The sequence below is a fragment of the Gopherus flavomarginatus genome, chromosome 9, assembly GCF_025201925.1.
Source record: "Gopherus flavomarginatus isolate rGopFla2 chromosome 9, rGopFla2.mat.asm, whole genome shotgun sequence".
NCBI lineage: Eukaryota > Metazoa > Chordata > Testudines > Testudinidae > Gopherus > Gopherus flavomarginatus.
In genome coordinates this window covers 79,208,006-79,226,634 of record NC_066625.1, presented here as the reverse complement: position 1 = coordinate 79,226,634, position 18,629 = coordinate 79,208,006, and the positions used below count along the sequence as shown (strand labels likewise).

Sequence of the window (18,629 nt, the reverse complement as noted above, 5' to 3'; positions counted from 1 at the left end):
TTCTCAGCAGCCACCTCAGCTTCCAATTTCCTGTGTTTATAAATCCCAGCCCAGCTTGTTCCCTTTCGGCTTGGCGCCCTCCTTCCCTCAGGGGATTAGTTAGCCACCTGATTCCCCTCAGCTGTTACTTGTTGGGTTAATTAGCCCCCTATTCTATCCACATTAACTTTTTTGGGGGCAAGTGTGAGGTAAACACCCCTTCCCAGTGTCTCTCAGCACATAGTGGAGGGAAAGGATCTGCAAGCTATTGTGGAAGGGTCCCTGAAACCACCAGCCCAGTGCACAGCAGCAGTAGGAAAAGAAAACCAGATACTGGGTGGTTTTAGCAGAGCAATGGAACCTAAAACTAAAAGGGGTGGTACTATGATGCTGTGCAGTAATGCAGCTGTGAGACCCATCTTGGGTACTCTGACCCAGGCTGGGCACCATTTCCTGGCAAATCATTATTGTCCTTGAGAAGAGACAGCACAAGGCAATGGAGAGGATCTCAAATCTGAAGCAAGTACATTCTGAGGAAAGGGTTAATGGGTCTGAGATTGTCCTCTTAGGAACACAGGACACAGGAGAGTTTGAGGTGACCTGGCGGGGGTTTGAAGAAGGAGGAGAGAAAATTTTAAAATTGCTCAAGGTGAATTTAAAGGCTCCAAAATTTAGGGGGGCAAAAGGTAAAAATGGGAGGAGTAAATGGAGAACTTGGCCAGAGTCACTTCACACAAAGGATAATAAACCCGTGGAATAAATAAATGGGAAAGATGATTGGAACAAAGAACCTAACTGAGATTGAGGAGTATATGGATCTGTTCCTGGAGATAGGAAAATCGAGAGGGAGGAGAAAGTGGGATTTAGAATTACCCCATAAAGGCTGCTGCTTTGAGCTGGATGGCTGGGCCATAGCTGCTCTTAAATGCCTTCTGTTTGTAAGTCTAAATCACTATATAAATTATATTGGAGTGGTTACTCTTCCTTAAGGTAATTTTTGGTAGTAGACATATTTCTGTGTTTTGCTCCAGCCTCTCAAGCACAGATGCTCCAGACTGCCTGAGATTCTTCTCCAAGTTTGAATCAGGAAACCTCCGCAAAGCCATCCAAGTGCGCAAGTAAGTAGCTTAGGTCTCAGCAGTGGCTATGTCCTATCCGGCCACACTTGTGATGTCTACTGTGTAAAAAGGTGAAGCACCGTGGACTTTAGAATGGTCAGCAAGGGGAGCAGAGCTTATGAATCACAGGTGTTAGGTGGTGTGAAGTTAAAGGAAGGGAGAAACCAAGGCATGAAAAAACATGACACTGTGCTAGGGTAGGACACGAGTGCGATGGCACGCTCGGCTAGTATTGGCTTTGATGGCATCCTGTGGCTCCCCCTGCCATTGTCGCCAGTGGCTGACAGCTGTAGTGTTTGTATGAGGCAGCTGCAGCCGTGGGTTTGTTATATCCCACCCTGTCAATCTGCCTGGCCCAAGGTGACACCATCTCATGCCTTGCTCTCCAGATTTGAGTATGATTTGATTATGAACACCGATGTGAACACCGTCCAGCACCACCAGTGGTTTTACTTTGAGGTCAGCGCCATGAAGCCAGCCATTCCCTACCGCTTTAACATCATCAACTGCGAGAAGGTCAACAGCCAGTTTAATTACGGTATGAGCCTTCGGGTGGGCTGGGATTCACTGGGCAATGCAAAGGACTACACTATTGATTCCATGGGGGCTTCAACCTTCTTGTGTCTGTTAGAGTCCCATAGGTCATGGCTTGCTTACTTAGTCATAAGGTGCCTTCTGAACCATGAAGCAGGGGTGTGAACCTGGGGGCTTTCAGAGTGCAATACCTTCTTACTTCTCTTACTTTCTCTCCTTCCCATCTGCATAATTAATATGGGTTCCATTCCCACCCTCCACTCGTACTACCAATTTCCTAGCAGCTAAGGTATCCTGTCATCTCATCCTCTACTGTTAGGTCCACCTTCTGAATTAGTAGAGCTGGGTGGGGTCCCTCTTTGGTGCACAGCAGCTGCTTTGAAATCAGCCAGAAGGGGTCACTACAAGGCCTCAAAAGGTGTTCTCTCTGTCTCCTCAAGGGCACACAGGAATGGGAGGAGGGATTTGGAATTGAAGAGTAGGAGTTTGGAGACTGGGATATTTAAAAATGGGACTGTGGGGGAAAGGAGGAGGATCAATTTGGACTGAACGAGTAGTGAAGAAGTGGAGAAATCTCATAAGGTTTGAATACATTTGGCTAATCTTCAAATAAACATCCACAGTTTAGGAGGCTTACTGAGAAATTAAAATCCACATCCAGACCTTCTGAGGTTTCTGCCAACATTAATAATAAAAGATTCTGTCTCTATTTTTGAGCTTCAGTTGCAGTCTGTGGTTCAGGAAGGATGTGATGCCATAAAACAGGCAGGCAAATCAGAACTTTCAATGCCCATTTTAGAAGAGAAATTGTTTATTTTACATTCAGACTGTGTGTCGAATCCTCAGCTGGCATAGTTTGGCATTAGCGCCAACCATTGCTTTCCATGAAGCTATGTTAATTTACACCAGCTGAGGATCTGGCCCAGAATGTTTAATAAGTGCACAATGTCAAACACTACTTCCCTTTATAGCTGTGTAGTTACATCTGCACAAATCAACAAGGGAACTACTTCAGGAGCAGTGTACTCACAACAAATAGCAAAGGGACTTAGGGCAGGTCTACACTACAGCATTACTTTGGTATAGCTACGTTGCTCAGAGGTGTGAAAAATGCACACCCCTGAGGGACATAGTTTTACCGACCTATAATGACCAGAGCTTCTCCTGCTGGCATAGCTACTGCCTCTTGTGGAGGTGGATTAACTATGCCGACAGGAGAGGTTTCCTGTTGGCATGGAGCGTCTTTATTAACGTGCTACAGCAGCACCGATGCAGCCTTTTAGGTGTAGACCTGCCCTGAGAATGGCTTGCTGTTACAGTTGCTTGCTGAGTGGTGCAGTTCATTATAAATCATTTGCCCTAAGGACCAGAGTTCAAGTACTGAAATAACTCACAAATGAAAATGAATTTGTATTGTGCTATTCTACTTTCCTGAATCACCAAACAGTTTGGCATGACTGGGTAATCCTCTCAATGGCCTAAGAGTGAAGTACACTGAGGAGGAGGGGCAAAGAGGATGTCAGAGGCTGATATGGTACCTCTTGAAACCTATAGAGTATCTCTTAATGATATACTCTGTGCAGTAGCTTCAGTAGGGTAGACTCAGGCCCTTACTGGTGGAAGGTTCTCCAGCATCTGCTTCTCTGAGCATAGCCAGCACTTATTAGTCCCTCATTTTTGTGAGCTTTCAGTGGACAGGAATCAAATTTTAAAATGTGCAGTTAAAATATGTTTGAAAGAAAAATGTGAAAATAATATCCTGTGTTAGGAGGCTAGCCCCAGGGCCAGCTATTGTGTGGTCTCTGTGTGACTACATGTTGGGGAAATTCTTGTTGGTTGCTTCTGATGCATTGAAAATGCATTGAAACTCTAGCTATCTGAATGGAGTGAGGCCCATAGCGCTGTTAGCAGCGCGCATGACATTGACTTCCACATATGAGAAAATATGCTACTTGCTGCTCCATGCACTTACCAGTGCTACTGTTCACCTCACTGAGCTGGAAGTTTCAAGTCTTGCTCCTGTGCAAAAGTGGCATGGGTGACAATGTGCTATAACATGGGTTGGCTGTGTACTGTGGCTGTCCTTCTGATCTCCCTGTCAGGTAGATGGTGCTGTGTAATTTTCAAATCAGTGAAAGCACATCTTAAGGAGCAGTTGTAGTCGGCAGCAGAGCGGGTAAGAACATGGATTTCTTTCCCCATAGAAAATGTTGAATTTTTGTCAAAAAACTGAACAGTGTTGCCAAAAACTAGACTTTTCCATTGAGGAAACGGAAACAAAATATTTTGGTTTGTCTAAGTGAATTGTAAAGTTTTGTTTGGAGATAGTTTAATATTAAACTGTCTTGCTGTGGTGCCTCATGGGAGTTGTAGTTCTGGTGCCTCATGTCCTCATTGTCTCTGAAAGGCCAGTCTTCGGGATAGGTATATATCTCTCATGATTCACCATGGTGTCCCCTGTTAGCTGGTCTGTGCAGAAGCACTGCATGGATACATATAGATGCTGGAATTAGGGGTGCTGAGGGTGCTGCAGCACCCCCTGGCTTGAAGTGGTTTCCATTATATGCAGGGTTTACAGTTTAGTTCAATGACTCTCAGCACCCCCACTGTAAAAATTGTTCCAGCTCCCACGTAGATACATGAAGCAAAAATTGAAAGGTTAATCCGTGATGTGACTGAGTTTGTATTTTAAGTTCTTTCCATGTTACCTTCCTGTTGAGGTATAGGACAATCCTGTGTCTGCTCAGAGATGTACTCCACAGCTGTTTAAGTGCTGATGAGTTACACCAAAGAAATCCAAAGGGAGAAGGCAAAATGCTGTGATTTTATAACCCTTTTTTTAGTGTGATGCAACTAATCCCCCCGCATTAATGACACCAAGGAGTATCCTGTATATCTTAGATATTAACACACATCGGAATCATGGACTAGATGTAACGAGCAGCCTAGAGAAAGGCACTAAATTGGACTGGATGAAGGAGACAAAGGCAGCAGAAAGAGAGGAAGGGAAAGAAATAGATGGGGAAGGTGCTATGGAGATTGTCAAAGATGAGGACAAAAAGCTTGCCCTAAATGTAGAACGAGAGCAAATAAATTGTATACCCATGTCTCAGTGGATAAAAATTCCTGCAAAGGAGCTGGACTCATGCAACTGTGAATAATGTTTGCATAGTTTCTCTTCAGGGCATAAGGTGATAACATGGTGCAGGTCAAGAAGAAGTTGCCTCCCTGATATCATACAGTCCAATGAGGGATATTATTGTTACAAGCATTTTTAGGGCATCCAGCTCTGTATGTTCTTATGGGAGGTTTAATACCTTCTTATGAAGCATCCAATAGTAGCTGAGATTAGCAAAAAGTATTAAGCTAGATGCAGCATCCATTGGTTGCTTCCATTATGGCAGGAGGTAGGTTTCCAGACTACTAGACTGACTATTGATGTATTACAGTGGGACAGGGGACAGGATAGTTGTCTAACCAGACCATTGGTCTGTCCAGTGTACTGATTCTTATGTTCTTCTTTTCCTCCTCTTTCCTTTCCTCAGTCCCTGCATAAGCAGAGTTGCTTAGAATCTCTCACCTTGGAAAAGCCAGTAGGGCTGGTCCGTTTACTACTCATTTCCCTGTAGCTTCCCCTTTCCATAACTTTCTATAGAGAGTTGGCTGCTTTGAAATCAAGTGTAGGATGGGGAATAAGTGTATCTGCTCTTGGTAAAAGAGCTGCAAAGAGCATGCATGTTCATGCAAAGGAAGTCATATCACCTGAAACTACCTTTGTTTTATGTAGGCATGCAGCCAGTCATGTATTCAGTGAAGGAAACTCTCCAAGGCAGGCCTCACTGGATTCGGGTGGGCTCTGATATCTGTTACTACAAGTAAGTGTTTCGTTGGTGCATTCCTTTTGGCTTCCCTTCCCCTCCTGCTAACCGTATTCATGTCATTAACTTTCAGCTGCCAGTGCCCCATTTCTCTCACACAATAAATTTATGCCAGCCTGCTGCATTCTGCACTCCGACAGCAGGGATTGGATGTGAGCGAGACCCTGTTAGTTGGTATGCAGGGGAGAGAGAGGATGCATGCAGAATTCTCTCTTCTGGAGTAAAGTGGTAGTAGAGAAGGGAGAAGGGGGGAACCCCATGGTGACAACATGAAGCCCTCTTCATGTGTACACAGAAGCACAAAGGAGTGGTACCCAAATAGTTTTAAGGCCCTACTCCAGTGATTGGCAGAGAGGTGGACTGGGCAGCCTACCTGTTTTTTGTTTCCATCCCCAACTTGTATCATTGGTGAGCCAAATTGAATGCAGCACGCACAGGGTTAACAGGGTTTTAGTCACCCATTCTCCTTACCAAAGGGTGAGCTGTGATTTCAGATGGATTCATCTGGATGTTTCAGGGTGGTGGTCAGCACAGAGGACAGAGCTCCCTGCTCTACTTCTCCCATCACTGCCACATTTTCTCCAGAAATTAATGTAATATATGGGTGAAACTCAGTCCTGTCTTGAGCAAGTACAGACCTGCATGAGTTGTACCTGCTAACCTTGGCCCCAGTGACCACCTGGTGCTGTGTTGGCATGAGAGGGAAATTAGTTTTCCCAGAGTAGGATGGCATATGAAAATGATCCCAAGGCAGACAGTGAAGGCCTGAGCAGGGAGTGGCTTTGCTCACTTCACCTGTGAATTTGGAGTTCTACCTGAAGGTGGCAGACACGTCTGCACCCTGAGCCATGCTCACTGGGTCTGTGGCATTGCCTTCACACTCTGCTTCATCGGTAATAAAAACAGGGCCAACAATCAGAGAAAGCAGCAAAGAATCCTGTGGCACTTTGTAGACTAACAGATGTTAGTCATGCATCTGACGAAGTGGGTATTCACCCACGAAAGCTCTTGCTCCAAAACGTCTGTTAGTCTATAAAGTGCCACAGGATTCTTTGCTGCTTTTGCAGACCCAGACTAACACCGCTACCCCTCTGAATCAGAGAAAGCAGGCCCTAGATTACAACAGGTCAACCAAGGACCTACCTGCCTTGAAGACAGGTAATCCTGTGGGGATCCAGCCTTTAGAGAGTCTCCAGAAGGAGTAGACTAAAGGTGCAGTGAGGGTTGCACTGGCACCCAACTCATATGAGGTGATTATGCAAGAAAGAAGTGATCTGAAGGGCCAGGGGACACTTAACGAGCGAGCAGACACAAAATCTAGATAGAACCTACAGAGAGTCACCGAAGAGAGAGACAGAGAACCATCCAGAGGCCAACCCTACACGAAGGAAGGAGACTCCACAGAGAGATGGTTTTCTAGATAGGGAGACAGGGATAAGTCACTCCCATTGTGGTCATCCGTTGAGGAGACCAGGCGATCTTAAAGACTGTGTAACCAGTTGAGTCTATGGTAAAGATAAGACTCCAACTCTGCAATGGGCTAGCAACCTAGAGTTGTCAACCCTCCAGGATTGTCCTGGGGACTCCAGGAATTAAAGATTAAACTTTAATTAAATATCATATCATGTGATGAAACCACCAGGAGTACGTCCAATTGAAATTGGCAACCCTATAGCAACCTCTGGACAAAGGGACATGGGGTGGTGGTCTGGGCATCAATTATTGCTTTTTAATGTTTATATTAAAATGTTTGTATAATAGGGAAGATGTATCATGATCAGTAGAACTGGAGGAAGAGGGCCCATGTTCCCTAGAGGGACTGTTATTGATGGGAAACCAGGAATGCAGGGAGTTAGGCTGGAAGGAATTCAGTCACATGGACAGAGCAGTGCACGGGGTTTAATGAAGTTCCACTTGTTCCAATGAACCTGTGTTCCATTTCACTCTCTGCTGATGGACCACATGTGTCACAGCAAAGGGCAATCTCATCCACACATGGCCATGTGGTTTAGGGGCTTGTAGAACCCCAGGTAGAATTAATGCATTTCTCCTTGCAAAATAAACTGGGTTTTGTTTGGCTTTTTGCTGTTGTTTGTACATTTGGCCTAGAGGATTAAACATCATTGTTCTCACTCGCATGCGCGACATCACAATCAATCCAAACACTGCCGGGTGCATTTACTGTGATATTATCACCTTGCAGGAGAAACACAGAGCCCCAAACTTATGTCATGACAGCAGTAAAAAAAACCTTCCAGTTCTCTGTGAAAACAAACCCCAACTCCCTAAATAAAGCTCACTTGGGGATCAAGGGTCATGGTTCTCTTACCTCTAATGGGTGCCTTGTCAGTAACAACTCAAATAACCATTTACCTTGCCCAAATAATGTCCCCACACTCATCTTTGTCCAGCTAACCCTACTCCTCCTGACACTGTCCCCTCAGAAGCTTATGTGCTACTGTTGGACAGCTGGCCCCCACATACCTTCATTTTTATTAGTAATCGTGTTTTCTATGGTAGTGACTAAGGGCCAACCAAGAGTGGGGGCCCCATTGTGTTAGATGCTGCACTAATCCTGTAGCCTTTGGCTTCTGTGCGTGTGCTCATGGGTGCAGGCAGAATAGGCACCAGCAGATGCAGGACATGCAATGCTTACATGCTGATTCTGATAGTAATGGCTCCTAATGTCATGAACAAGGCAGTTATTGTGTGGAGATTCAATAAAAGCTGACTGGTAAAGTTAGGCCATGAATGTGCAATTAAATTCTTAATCATATCCTGGACTGGGATACGGTGGAGACATTAGCATAGATTGTTTTGTTTTGGAGTATGCAGTGTCTTTCAATTGTACATTCAGTTATACGTCAATATATTTTTATATAGCCATCTATCAATCTATTGTTCTTTCTGGGTTAACACACACCTCTTGTTCTTTCACCAATGACAGAGCAACTCCCCAATCATTGGAGCTTGTAGTATTTCAGTCTGTAGGCAGCAAATAGTTATATCTAGGAGTATTCAGAGTCTGTGGTTCCCCAAGCCGGTTGAAGATGGGAGCACTGTGAAGACAGCATGCTCAGTGTGTTTTGGTGGAAGAACCTTGTATCCTCCCCCAGCGCTTTGCTTATGCTGGTGATGGGTTCTGGAGGAAGCCTCAACCAACTCTCTTTGCCTGGAGGAAGGTTAACTGTGACCCCAGACCTTGAATGCACAAGTAAGGGGAAACTCAGTGTGGTTAACATGCCCACTCACCCACAAATTCCCATCATTTCTCATCTTCCACAGCTCAGATCTAAAGCAGCCTCTGAGCTGAAGGACAGCGGGAGGAGAGGCGCATACATAGGTTGTCTGTGTAATACATGACAGCTGATCTCTCCTGACATTCATCTTCACTGGTGAGGGGAGATGGGAGAGCTCACTCATGAAGATGGATGTTGTAGCACCGCTCTGACATTATATACCTTTCCCATACATCTCTTGAGAGAGATTTTATGTTATGGAGAATATTAGCAACTCAGCTGTCAAAAGGAATCTCCGTGACACGGCTGCTCTGTTTTATTGCTTCCTTGGGTGAAGTGCCAGGATACACCCATGATGAATAGTCACAGTTATTATAAGATTGTCTAATTCACTTGTCGTCTTGGCAGCTGTTTATGTTAACACACAAAATAATATTCCTTTCCAGCAAATTATTTAAAGAAAATGTCAGCATATTGAATTGGTAAGAATGCACTTGGGCATTCAGTTCCAGAGTTTGTTTTCAGCTCATTGTTTAAACTGCAACTTTTCTGGGCGTCAGATGCCTCAGAGGGTTGGTAATGGGGTATGAAGCAGTTTGTCTCTAGCCCACCAGTTGGAGTCCTGCCTGGGTCACTAATCACTTATTCATTCCCATCTGGTAGGTGTTTTGGGGACCTTTGTGATGTCAGAGAAAGAGTTTCACCTCTCTTTCCAGGGACCCTGTGTTCGCACTATAAAAATTACCATCACAGTCAGTGCTACCTGGTCTTGTTAGTTTCCAGGAGAGAAGTCAATGCTTAAGTATGGTATGGAATGGCCTCTCCCCTTTCAGTCCTAAGGGTGGTCTTGGCTAGCCAAAGTTAAGACATTGATGCGGTGGTAGGTGGGCATGGGCCCTACTAGCCATTTGACCACAAGAATGGTTCCTTTCAGTCACTAGGGGGCACTGCTGCTTTCAACAGATTCGAAGTAGAGACTCAAAAATTAGAACACCCACACAGGGTCTGGTCCTTGGAAAGGGAACTCCACTGCATTGTGTTCCGTCCAGCCACCATTTACCAGACCCAATAATACCAGCCATCTCCTGCTGTCTGGTTTTTGTTAGTTTTTTCCACCATACCCTACCATATAGACTCAGGCACCCTCTGTTTCCTGCGTTTGCTAAAAGAGTGTGTGTCACATACACCTGCCACACTAGAAGCCTAAGAATACGTTCACGTGGGGAGAAAAACATGGTTAGATCCCAATGGGGTTAAAAGGTAGCAGGACAAAGGGGGTCCTTTGGGGAGGGACAGAATAGAGAAAGGGTAAATATTTCATCTTTATATTAGGCCCCATTTCCAGTGGGTCTAAAGTTACGATATATATGAATTTTCCTCTACTACTTTAGTCTAAGCTGATACCCCACCGTATTCCATTTGTCACTTTTCCCCTTGCCAGCAGTGCTATTGGTCAAATGCTGCAGGTGGTTAAGGGTGTCAAAAGCCCATTTGAGTGAGTCACAGGCTACTGCCTGGCTTGGAGCCTTTGAACTCCTAAGTTCTTATCTCAGCTCTGCTGCTGATTCACTCCATGGCTTTGGACAAGTCTCTTCACCTCTCTTGTAATATGAGGAAATTATTCTGATTTCTTTACCTTGTAGGTTCCCAAAGAATGCTAGCAGATAAGGAGTTTGTGCGGTTTTATTAGCTAATGTTGGCAAAGGGCTTTGAACATGACAAGTGCTTTACACAGTAAGTGATAAGTATTATTATAATTGTTAATTAACTTGCAGTAGCTGCTGTTAGAGGTAAACTGCTTGGTACACAGTAGATTTGAAGGACAGCAGCAAGCTTTATGATTTGACTATTATAAAGTGACTCAAAGGGACAGCAGATGTAGCTTTCATGCTGATAAAGCCATCACTGGGTCTTGTGTATCCTTTCTAAGAACCAGTTGCTTAGCTTCTGGAAAGAGTGCAGAGCTTTGGGCACATTTTGGGAAGAGAAGATAAATGAGGTTGCGGGGACCAGAGGTTGCTGTAGGTGAATGAGTGATCTTTTCCACCTCGGGGGATTGCACAGATCAAATGTGAAAATATATTTAGTGGACTTGTCACATGACTCATCGTAATATCACATCATATTTTGGCATAATTTAGTAAGATTATTATTTATTGTTTGTATTCTAGCAGTGTTCAGGGACCCCAACCAGGATTGTCCTGGGTTCTGTACAATTATGCAGAGAAAGACCGTTCTAACCCCAAAGTATTTACAAGCTAAGTAAGGCCAGGACATAACAGGTGGGTGTGCAGGAAGCCATGGCTATCAGCTATAGGAACACAGGGATGTGTCAGCAAGCTACATGCCTAGGTTACTTTTTTTTATGAATCAGTAATGATGAATAAAACCCCCGGGGGTCACTAGCCATGTAGACTTGCCATTGTCGCTAGGTTGTTTGCTGTAGGCACTGGAGTAGAGATGAGTTTTGAGAAGTGATTTGAAAGAGGACGGATTAGAAATCCCTGTTCAGGGGATGCCCTTTGCTGATATAGGAGCGAGTGCTGCAGATCAGCCCTGAGGGTAGTCAGAACTGGAATAGCTGAATGCCAGGATTTCACTAGTGTCAGAGCTGTGTGGTGGTGATGGACTAATAGGATACTAATAGGTCAAGACTGACCTGCATTGGTAGAGCTATGGGAGTTGGTGGAGGGGAAACTCAGGACTGCAGCGTTAGCTTCAGACTGGAAATGCATTGGCAGAACTGTATGGCAGAATACTGGATAGCACCCAGCATGCCACACCCATCTCACCTCTCACCAGTGACCTACAGGAGATGTCTCAGGACTGTCTCAGAAAATCTCAGGGCTTGTGACAGCATCTTGAGTCTGAGGTTATTGTGACCGTAAAAGTAAAAATGAATAGAATAGAGATCTGGAGGATACATCCTATCCATGTAAATCACACAAGAGATGGCTCCTGACCCCGGCCCCCCATTATCCAGATTCACTGGAAGAGAAGGTGATATGTTGTCTTGATTTTTAAGAAAATGGGGGTGAAGTCTTGGCCTCACTGAAATCAAATCCATTGACTTGGAACTGAGTCAAGATTTCACTCTAAGTTTAAAATTATTTATTTCCTGTTTTTTGTTTGCAAATAACAGAGAGAAATGTATGGGTGTGGGCATCAGCTGAGCATTAAATCATTGCCTTTTCACTGTGCCAGGAAGGCAGGAATGCTGCCTGTGTGATTCCTTGCTCCAGCCAGTGCCATTCACCTCACGTGTTCGTAACTACTAAATTCACATGCTTTGAAAGGAAACGTGCGCTTGTGCTGTGTGTTTCTTGTGACGAAGAGCTGATTGTTCTGGAGGATTTGAGAAGAATAATTATCTCCTCTCTTCACCTCTTTGAATAAAAACAACAGAAAACTAAACTGGTATTGTAAATTTCAGGAGCTAAATTTGCATCTTTTGCTCTCCTCCACTATTTTGCATTTTAATGCAACATTGATGATAACATTTGTCAAAAAGCCTCACAGTCTTTCAGAATCAGAAGGTTTGGCAACAGCATAATTGGTGCAATGTGGGAAAAATATTGTTTGAAATATACTTCTGGGTGCAATTTACCATGATATTTCTCTCTAAAGTGCATGAATTGGCTCTTCATCTGTGCTGCAGGAAAATGTTCCTTCTCATCCAGAAGCCACATCTTTATTAGAGTTAATCCCCTGCAAGGGAGGTTGTGCTGAAAATGTGAAGGGAAATTTGTGGAGTCTTGAAGACTCAGGTGCTCTAGTTACTAAAAGGGAGGGATCTGGTGGGGGTGATTGGGCTGACCGATGAGTTGCAAGTCTGCATGAGGTCATCTCTGCTTCCTCAGGAAACTCCTCTCAATCCCAGCTCCCTTCTCTGCTCAATCTGAAGTTAAGCCTTTGATGGCATATGGAGTATTTTGCCCATGTCCCTTCACCTCACTTTCCCCCTATCCTTTTATGTGCTGTTCCAGTTCTACCTTTCTTACAGTGCACTGACTGGACCCTAACATCTACAATTTCTACTCGTCCAAAATCTTCAAGTACTCTTAGACAGCCTCTTCCCATCCCCCCATCCGCTGCTGGCTCCACCTCCCCACACTAGATGAACTATTATTTTCCCACAAGGCAACCCTGCCCTGAAGGCACAGGACTGGTAGGGTCAAACTATGCCCAGTGCTGCCACCAGCTGCTCTGCCTCTAACTCACTGCTCCCCGCTGGCCCGCTCTGACTGTTGGATTCCAAGTAACTTGCTTGAATCCAGCTGTGCATGCTGGCACTAACCGTCACTGTGTTCCCTGTGTCTCCATATCTGCTGCTTCCCTCCACTCTCTCACCTACCTGCTGTAACATGGCCCTTAGCTGTATGGTGGAGACTGTTCAGTGGCACTGTGTTGCATACTGCATTCAGTCTGTCACAGAACTGGGTCAGCTGCATCTGAATTTGGCCCACTTAGAGTTTGCACCATGCACAGTTGAGGTTGGAGCTCCGCCACAGCTCATTCAGGTTGGATGAGATCTCTCCGATGGTTCAGTTCTTGCATGAGCACACAAGATGAGGACCCAAAAGCTGACTACAATCTATTCCCCCTCTTTCTCTTCCTCTAGAAACCATTACCGCCGTAGTGCAGCCGCAGCAGGAGGCGCACGAAGGAAATCCTACTATACGCTCACCTTCACCGTCATGTTCCCTCATGGGGAAGATGTCTGCTACCTGGCCTACCATTACCCCTACACTTACTCTGCACTGATGGTAATGTTGGCATGTCCCAGGAGGAGACTGATGGGAACAAGGGAGGGGAGCGGTCTTGATTACGAGTAGTATTTTATATGGCACATGTGTTACCCTTTGTAGCACTGCTCACCGGATGCTAGCTATTTTTCATAATGCTTTCATTGCCTTGTCCACAACAGTCCCTGACCACTCTGGAGATCAGGAAGAAGTTGAAGGATACCCATGAATGTTAACTGCATGGAGCAGGCTGCATTAAGGACCAAATTTTTTTTAGTATTTACTAGCCAACCCAAACATGTCCAGCATCCCATCCTTAGAGTGTGGGCTGCTCTGGGCTAATGGCAAGCTGGGAGGAAAAGGCTGACTGCTTCTCCTATGTGGCTAATCCTTTTCAGCCATCATGTAATGACTCGCTATTGGCAGAGCTGCACTGTACAATACTGAGGTGCAGGGCCTGTTTCAGATTTACTCTGTTGGCTGTGCACTCTGCCCCAGTTAGACACCCCCAGTTGTGCTCCCAGTGTATGCATGGAAAAACAAACCAACCCAAAGCATAAGACTTTACTGTCCCAAAACTGGATTGAAATGGATGTTAATGTTTGCCCTCTGGGGCGGGAGGGATTCACTTACATGGCTTCCTAGAGCCTTTCATTGGCAAGTTGGTGAATAGTGTTGAGAGGTCTGGGGAAAGCTGTATCCAGCTCACCTTCTGAACCATACTGGTGGGACAGCCCCGAGTGAGGCTTCTAAAGAAGAGAAGAATAAAGAGAGAAAATGGAGGATCTCAGGCAGCATTGCACTTCACCATTAAGCGTGAGAGAGAAACCTTTCCAAAAGTGAAGATACTGGACATTCAGGCTGCCTCTTCCCCCTTTAATTCTCTTTCCATTAATGCCTTCTACCCAATCCCTGTTTCTATGGGCAATTGATGGATGGATGGAGCTATTTTGTGCCCCCTGTTGACTATTTCTAAAGTTCAAACCTTATTAAATGTGCCATTTTGCCCTTGAACAAGAATGGAGAAGCAAATCATCAATGAAAACAAAACCTCCTTTCTTATGTAACACAAGCCATGTATCTGTGTGTGAATAGCATGATAATGTAGTCCATGTTAGGTTCATTCTCATTCTAAACCACAACACGTAGTTGACTGGTTCGCATCCCACTACAGATGTTCAGAAAAGCTGGATTCAGTACCTGCGATCTCTCAGGTCAAGCCCTGGCTGTCCAAAACATGAGTGCAAGCCTATCTGCACCAGGCCCCTGGGACCCAATTACTTCCATGAGCTAATGTGGAACGCGGAGAGAGTTCCAGAAGTTGACGTGGCATATACTTAAGCAGTTAATACAAAGGCAGGTGTGTGCTGCAGCCAGCAGGAGAGCAGGGGACTGGGAGACTGAGGGCTGGGAGGCCTACTGAATTCTTTATTACTGAAGTACAGTACCTAGTCATGATTTCAGTATGTATTGATTCCTTTTGTTGGTATGCGGGCATGCAAGGCTTTGAGAGTTTGCACCCTGTGGGAATCCCTGAGTATCTCGCCTGAATGAATAGAAGCGAGATGAAAGGATATTGTTATTCTTAGATTCACAGGGCTAAATCCTGAACTGTTTACTCATTCCTTACTCACTGCTTACTCAGGTAAAATGCTCCTTGAAGTGGATGAGAATTTTGCCTCAGCAAGGATTGAAAGAATTAAAACTGAATGAAGGACTTCACGGTTTGGAGATTGAGTGTTAGAGGTGGAAAAGAGCTGATAATTATGTCCAGCTGGTGGTCAGAGTAGGATTGCTGCCTACAATATATTCTCCAGAGAAACTTTGACCAAGCTAATTTAAAATGACGTGAGTGATGGGACTTGCACATTTCCCTTTGGAAGATTATTATACTACTGTAATTTGCATGATGAACAAATTCTATCTCAGGTCTGTGCACCAGTAGGTTTTATTTTAGAGTATGTGTCTGTGGGTGAAATATGTCTTTTCCTACAGACGAGTAATAAAGTAAATGTGATTAGTAATCCAAGGGCATTTGGGAAGATGATAAACTTCTATGTGGAGTTAGTGATTTGAGAACATTTCTAATAATACCATATATTTTTAATAATTTGCAGACACATTTACAGCATATATACAGAGGAACTTCATTTTTAGTGGATGCACTCACTAATGCGTTGCTTTTCAACCAGGAATAATCAAGTGTACTTGATGAGGAGTAATTCATTTTTAAAAAATTCATATGTTAAATGTTTGCATGTGAAGCTATAATTCAACAGTCTGTTGTGTGGTGTCTATGGTAGCAATTGTTCCACTAAGATGCATTGGTTACCATAGCATATAAGAAATTGATTGTAACAAATCCTCTATATCTGTGCAAGATAATTTAAATAGGTATAATAATTGCACTTACTCTATACAGTAAATTTGTTTATGAAGTAGATCATCATAGGTATCCAGCTGCATTTGTTCAACTAGACACTGGATGATTGGGGTGCAATCAACAGATGGATCAAAGGCCTGGAGATAAGATTTGGAGTCTTTTGTCTTTAGGTCACTGGCTGAAATTTAGGCTGGGTTGGTAGATACCAAAAACTGTAACCATCTGGTGGCTGCTGGGTGTCCTGTGTGAACTGAGTTGTTGGGTTTTAGCCACGTTCCCTGTGGGGTAAGTGTTCATATTGTAATGAACTTATTAGGGCATTCACAGCAAACATCTTGAGGGAGACAGTTCTGACTGACAGAAGAAAAAAGAGGGTAAAGGAGTGGGTAATAACAGAGGAAATGACCACCCAGATTCTAAGGTGAGGGCATAGTTTAGATGCCTGAGACCGAAAAATTATGAGTTTTCAACCAGTATGTGCTCATTTGTAAAGTTGGTTCCTTGCTTCTTTCTCAGTCCCACCTTGACATCCTGGAAGAAACCAGGAACCCCAAGAAGGTCTACTACAGGCAGCAGACACTGTGCCAGACTCTGGGAGGAAACCCATGCCCACTGCTCACCATCACTGCTATGCCAGAGTCTAAAAGTAGTGATGACCTGGAGCAGTTCCGTAAGTACCGACCTAAGATCTATAACTAAGGTATTGGCTACTTGTGGGCTTCAAGAGATCCTATGTCACTTTTCATAAGAAAGAGGGGTATAAACTGCACGTCTCTCAGCCAAATTCCAACTCTTGTAATTCTACTCTGTCTCCACAGATGCTTACCTTAGATTCAGTTGGACACAGCATTCGTCCTCACTGTCAGTGCTAACCCATGGAGTAATGTTTTCATGCTACATATTATTAAATATTTAAGCTGCTATGTTGCACCCCAGAGGTGGCTGCAGTGGGTGAAAGAATTCCTGTGTAAGATTTGTGAACTTCATAAATTGCTTTGGGATCTTTTGGGGAGGAAATGTGTAACAGACATGTAGATCTTTACATCACTGAGATATCCAGCAATACAATTCTATGGAGGTTTTGGTTTCTGAATTTGAACCCTATCAGCTATGTGCAGTAATATATGTTTGGGAATCCCACTGACATCAACATTAGATCCATACATAAAGGGACCACAAAAATATTAGCGTTGAGTACTACTATGTGGACTGGAGAAGAGAAATTTGCCTTTCTGCTTTCTTCCCTTTCTAGGGCTGGTGAAAGTTATGGATTCCACTTTGGTTCCAGTTTCTAACAGAGTGATTGTAGTTACATTGACATTACAGTGTAATTACGTTTTCCTGTCGTAAAGTGCCCATCAGTTTTCATATAGGGAGTATTTACTGTAGAATTATCACCATTTCTGATCATAAATGAGCATTTCAGGGTGAAATTTTCAAGCAAAACCACAGTCTTGCCAAGTTCAACCTTGCAATTAAACAGCTTTATAAACTGGAGGCATTGGTGAAGAGGAAGAGAACTTGTTTGTTGGCATGGATGTTATTTTTATTGCTGCCACTGTGGTTCAAGCAATTGGCTGCTACTCCATATGAGTCAGGTATTTATTTGGTGCAATCCTATTTATTTACAAGGAGGGAACGTGAAGTCCTGTTTCCGAACATAGTAGAAACACACAGCAGTCAGTTTCCTTGATCACAATTTCCAAGCCTGCCTTTCTAGCCAGTCCTGTGCCCCAAGAAACTCTGTCCCTCAGCTCCCTCTCAGGGCCATGCTCACGACTTCTCCTCTTGCTTTCTGCCACTCTCACACACACATGTCCCCAGCTTGTCAATCTCATTATCCCTGCATTTAAAATCAGTCCCAGGGAAACCCCTCCAACCATACAGCTTACTTCTGCTCAGGCTTTCCCATGTGGCCTAGTGCATTGGGTGGTGGCTTCCTGTTGTGTCCAGTTATCGCTACCTAGAGGAGTATTTAATTGTGGCTTCCAATTAGCCTAAATGAAGGGTGATCTAGCACAGGCATCAGCTTTCATGAGATGTGTGATTGTCTACAGCTGAAAGACATGCATGATGGCGGCCATTAACACTTTCCAACAACATTGCAAAAATGTCAAACTAAACAGTTCTGATTTTGTTCTGAATTTTTGTTTTGTTTTCTTTTCAAAACGAATAATCTGATGAAATTAACATACATTCACAAAGCACTTCAGTATCACACTGAAAAATATTTTGTTGTAAAATCTCACTCAACTCAAGTAATGGACTAATTGAACTATCGAAATAGTATCCTCTGAACTCATTTGGAAGTTGTTTGGGGCAGGGATGGTGGGGGCAAGACTGTCTCATTTTTTTGTATGTCATGGGCACCTACAGCACCCTGTATGAATGGCAATAATGACAGTTTTATGTGATAGAAAATATTTATTTTATCTAATGAAAGAGCAGAAAAACACCATACTGTGTTTTGTGCCATATTCTCCCTACAGACAACCCTAAATTATCATGTATGTGTTTATTTCATTTAAGCAGCTTGGTTAACAATGGCTTTTGGGGGGTGCTCTGAGCTTAATTTTTGTTGCTTTGCGTTGCTTTGATCAGCAGTTGATTCTCAGTCTACTTGGCTTGTGAGAGAAGCCCTCCCTACTCTGAGGTAGTTTGGCTGATGCTAAAAATCCAATATTTTTCACTGTTCTGCCATGCTAGCAACCCAGCCCAACAAAAACAAGTGTACAAAGAGCTGAATCCTGCAA

At 44.0% G+C, this 18,629-nt stretch overlaps 1 protein-coding gene across 2 annotated transcripts in view; it reads left to right on the top strand.

The window, feature by feature from the left end:
• AGBL1 (AGBL carboxypeptidase 1) overlaps window positions 1–18,629 on the top strand; it is a 385,324-nt gene that overhangs the window by 91,354 nt on the left and 275,341 nt on the right. For both annotated transcript variants that reach the window (XM_050967394.1, XM_050967395.1), the window contains exons 13-17: window positions 1,011–1,097; window positions 1,487–1,635; window positions 5,419–5,506; window positions 13,370–13,514; window positions 16,393–16,546. In XM_050967394.1, the coding sequence (XP_050823351.1) occupies window positions 1,011–1,097; window positions 1,487–1,635; window positions 5,419–5,506; window positions 13,370–13,514; window positions 16,393–16,546 (623 nt within the window). The remainder of the gene's footprint in view (window positions 1–1,010; window positions 1,098–1,486; window positions 1,636–5,418; window positions 5,507–13,369; window positions 13,515–16,392; window positions 16,547–18,629) is intronic.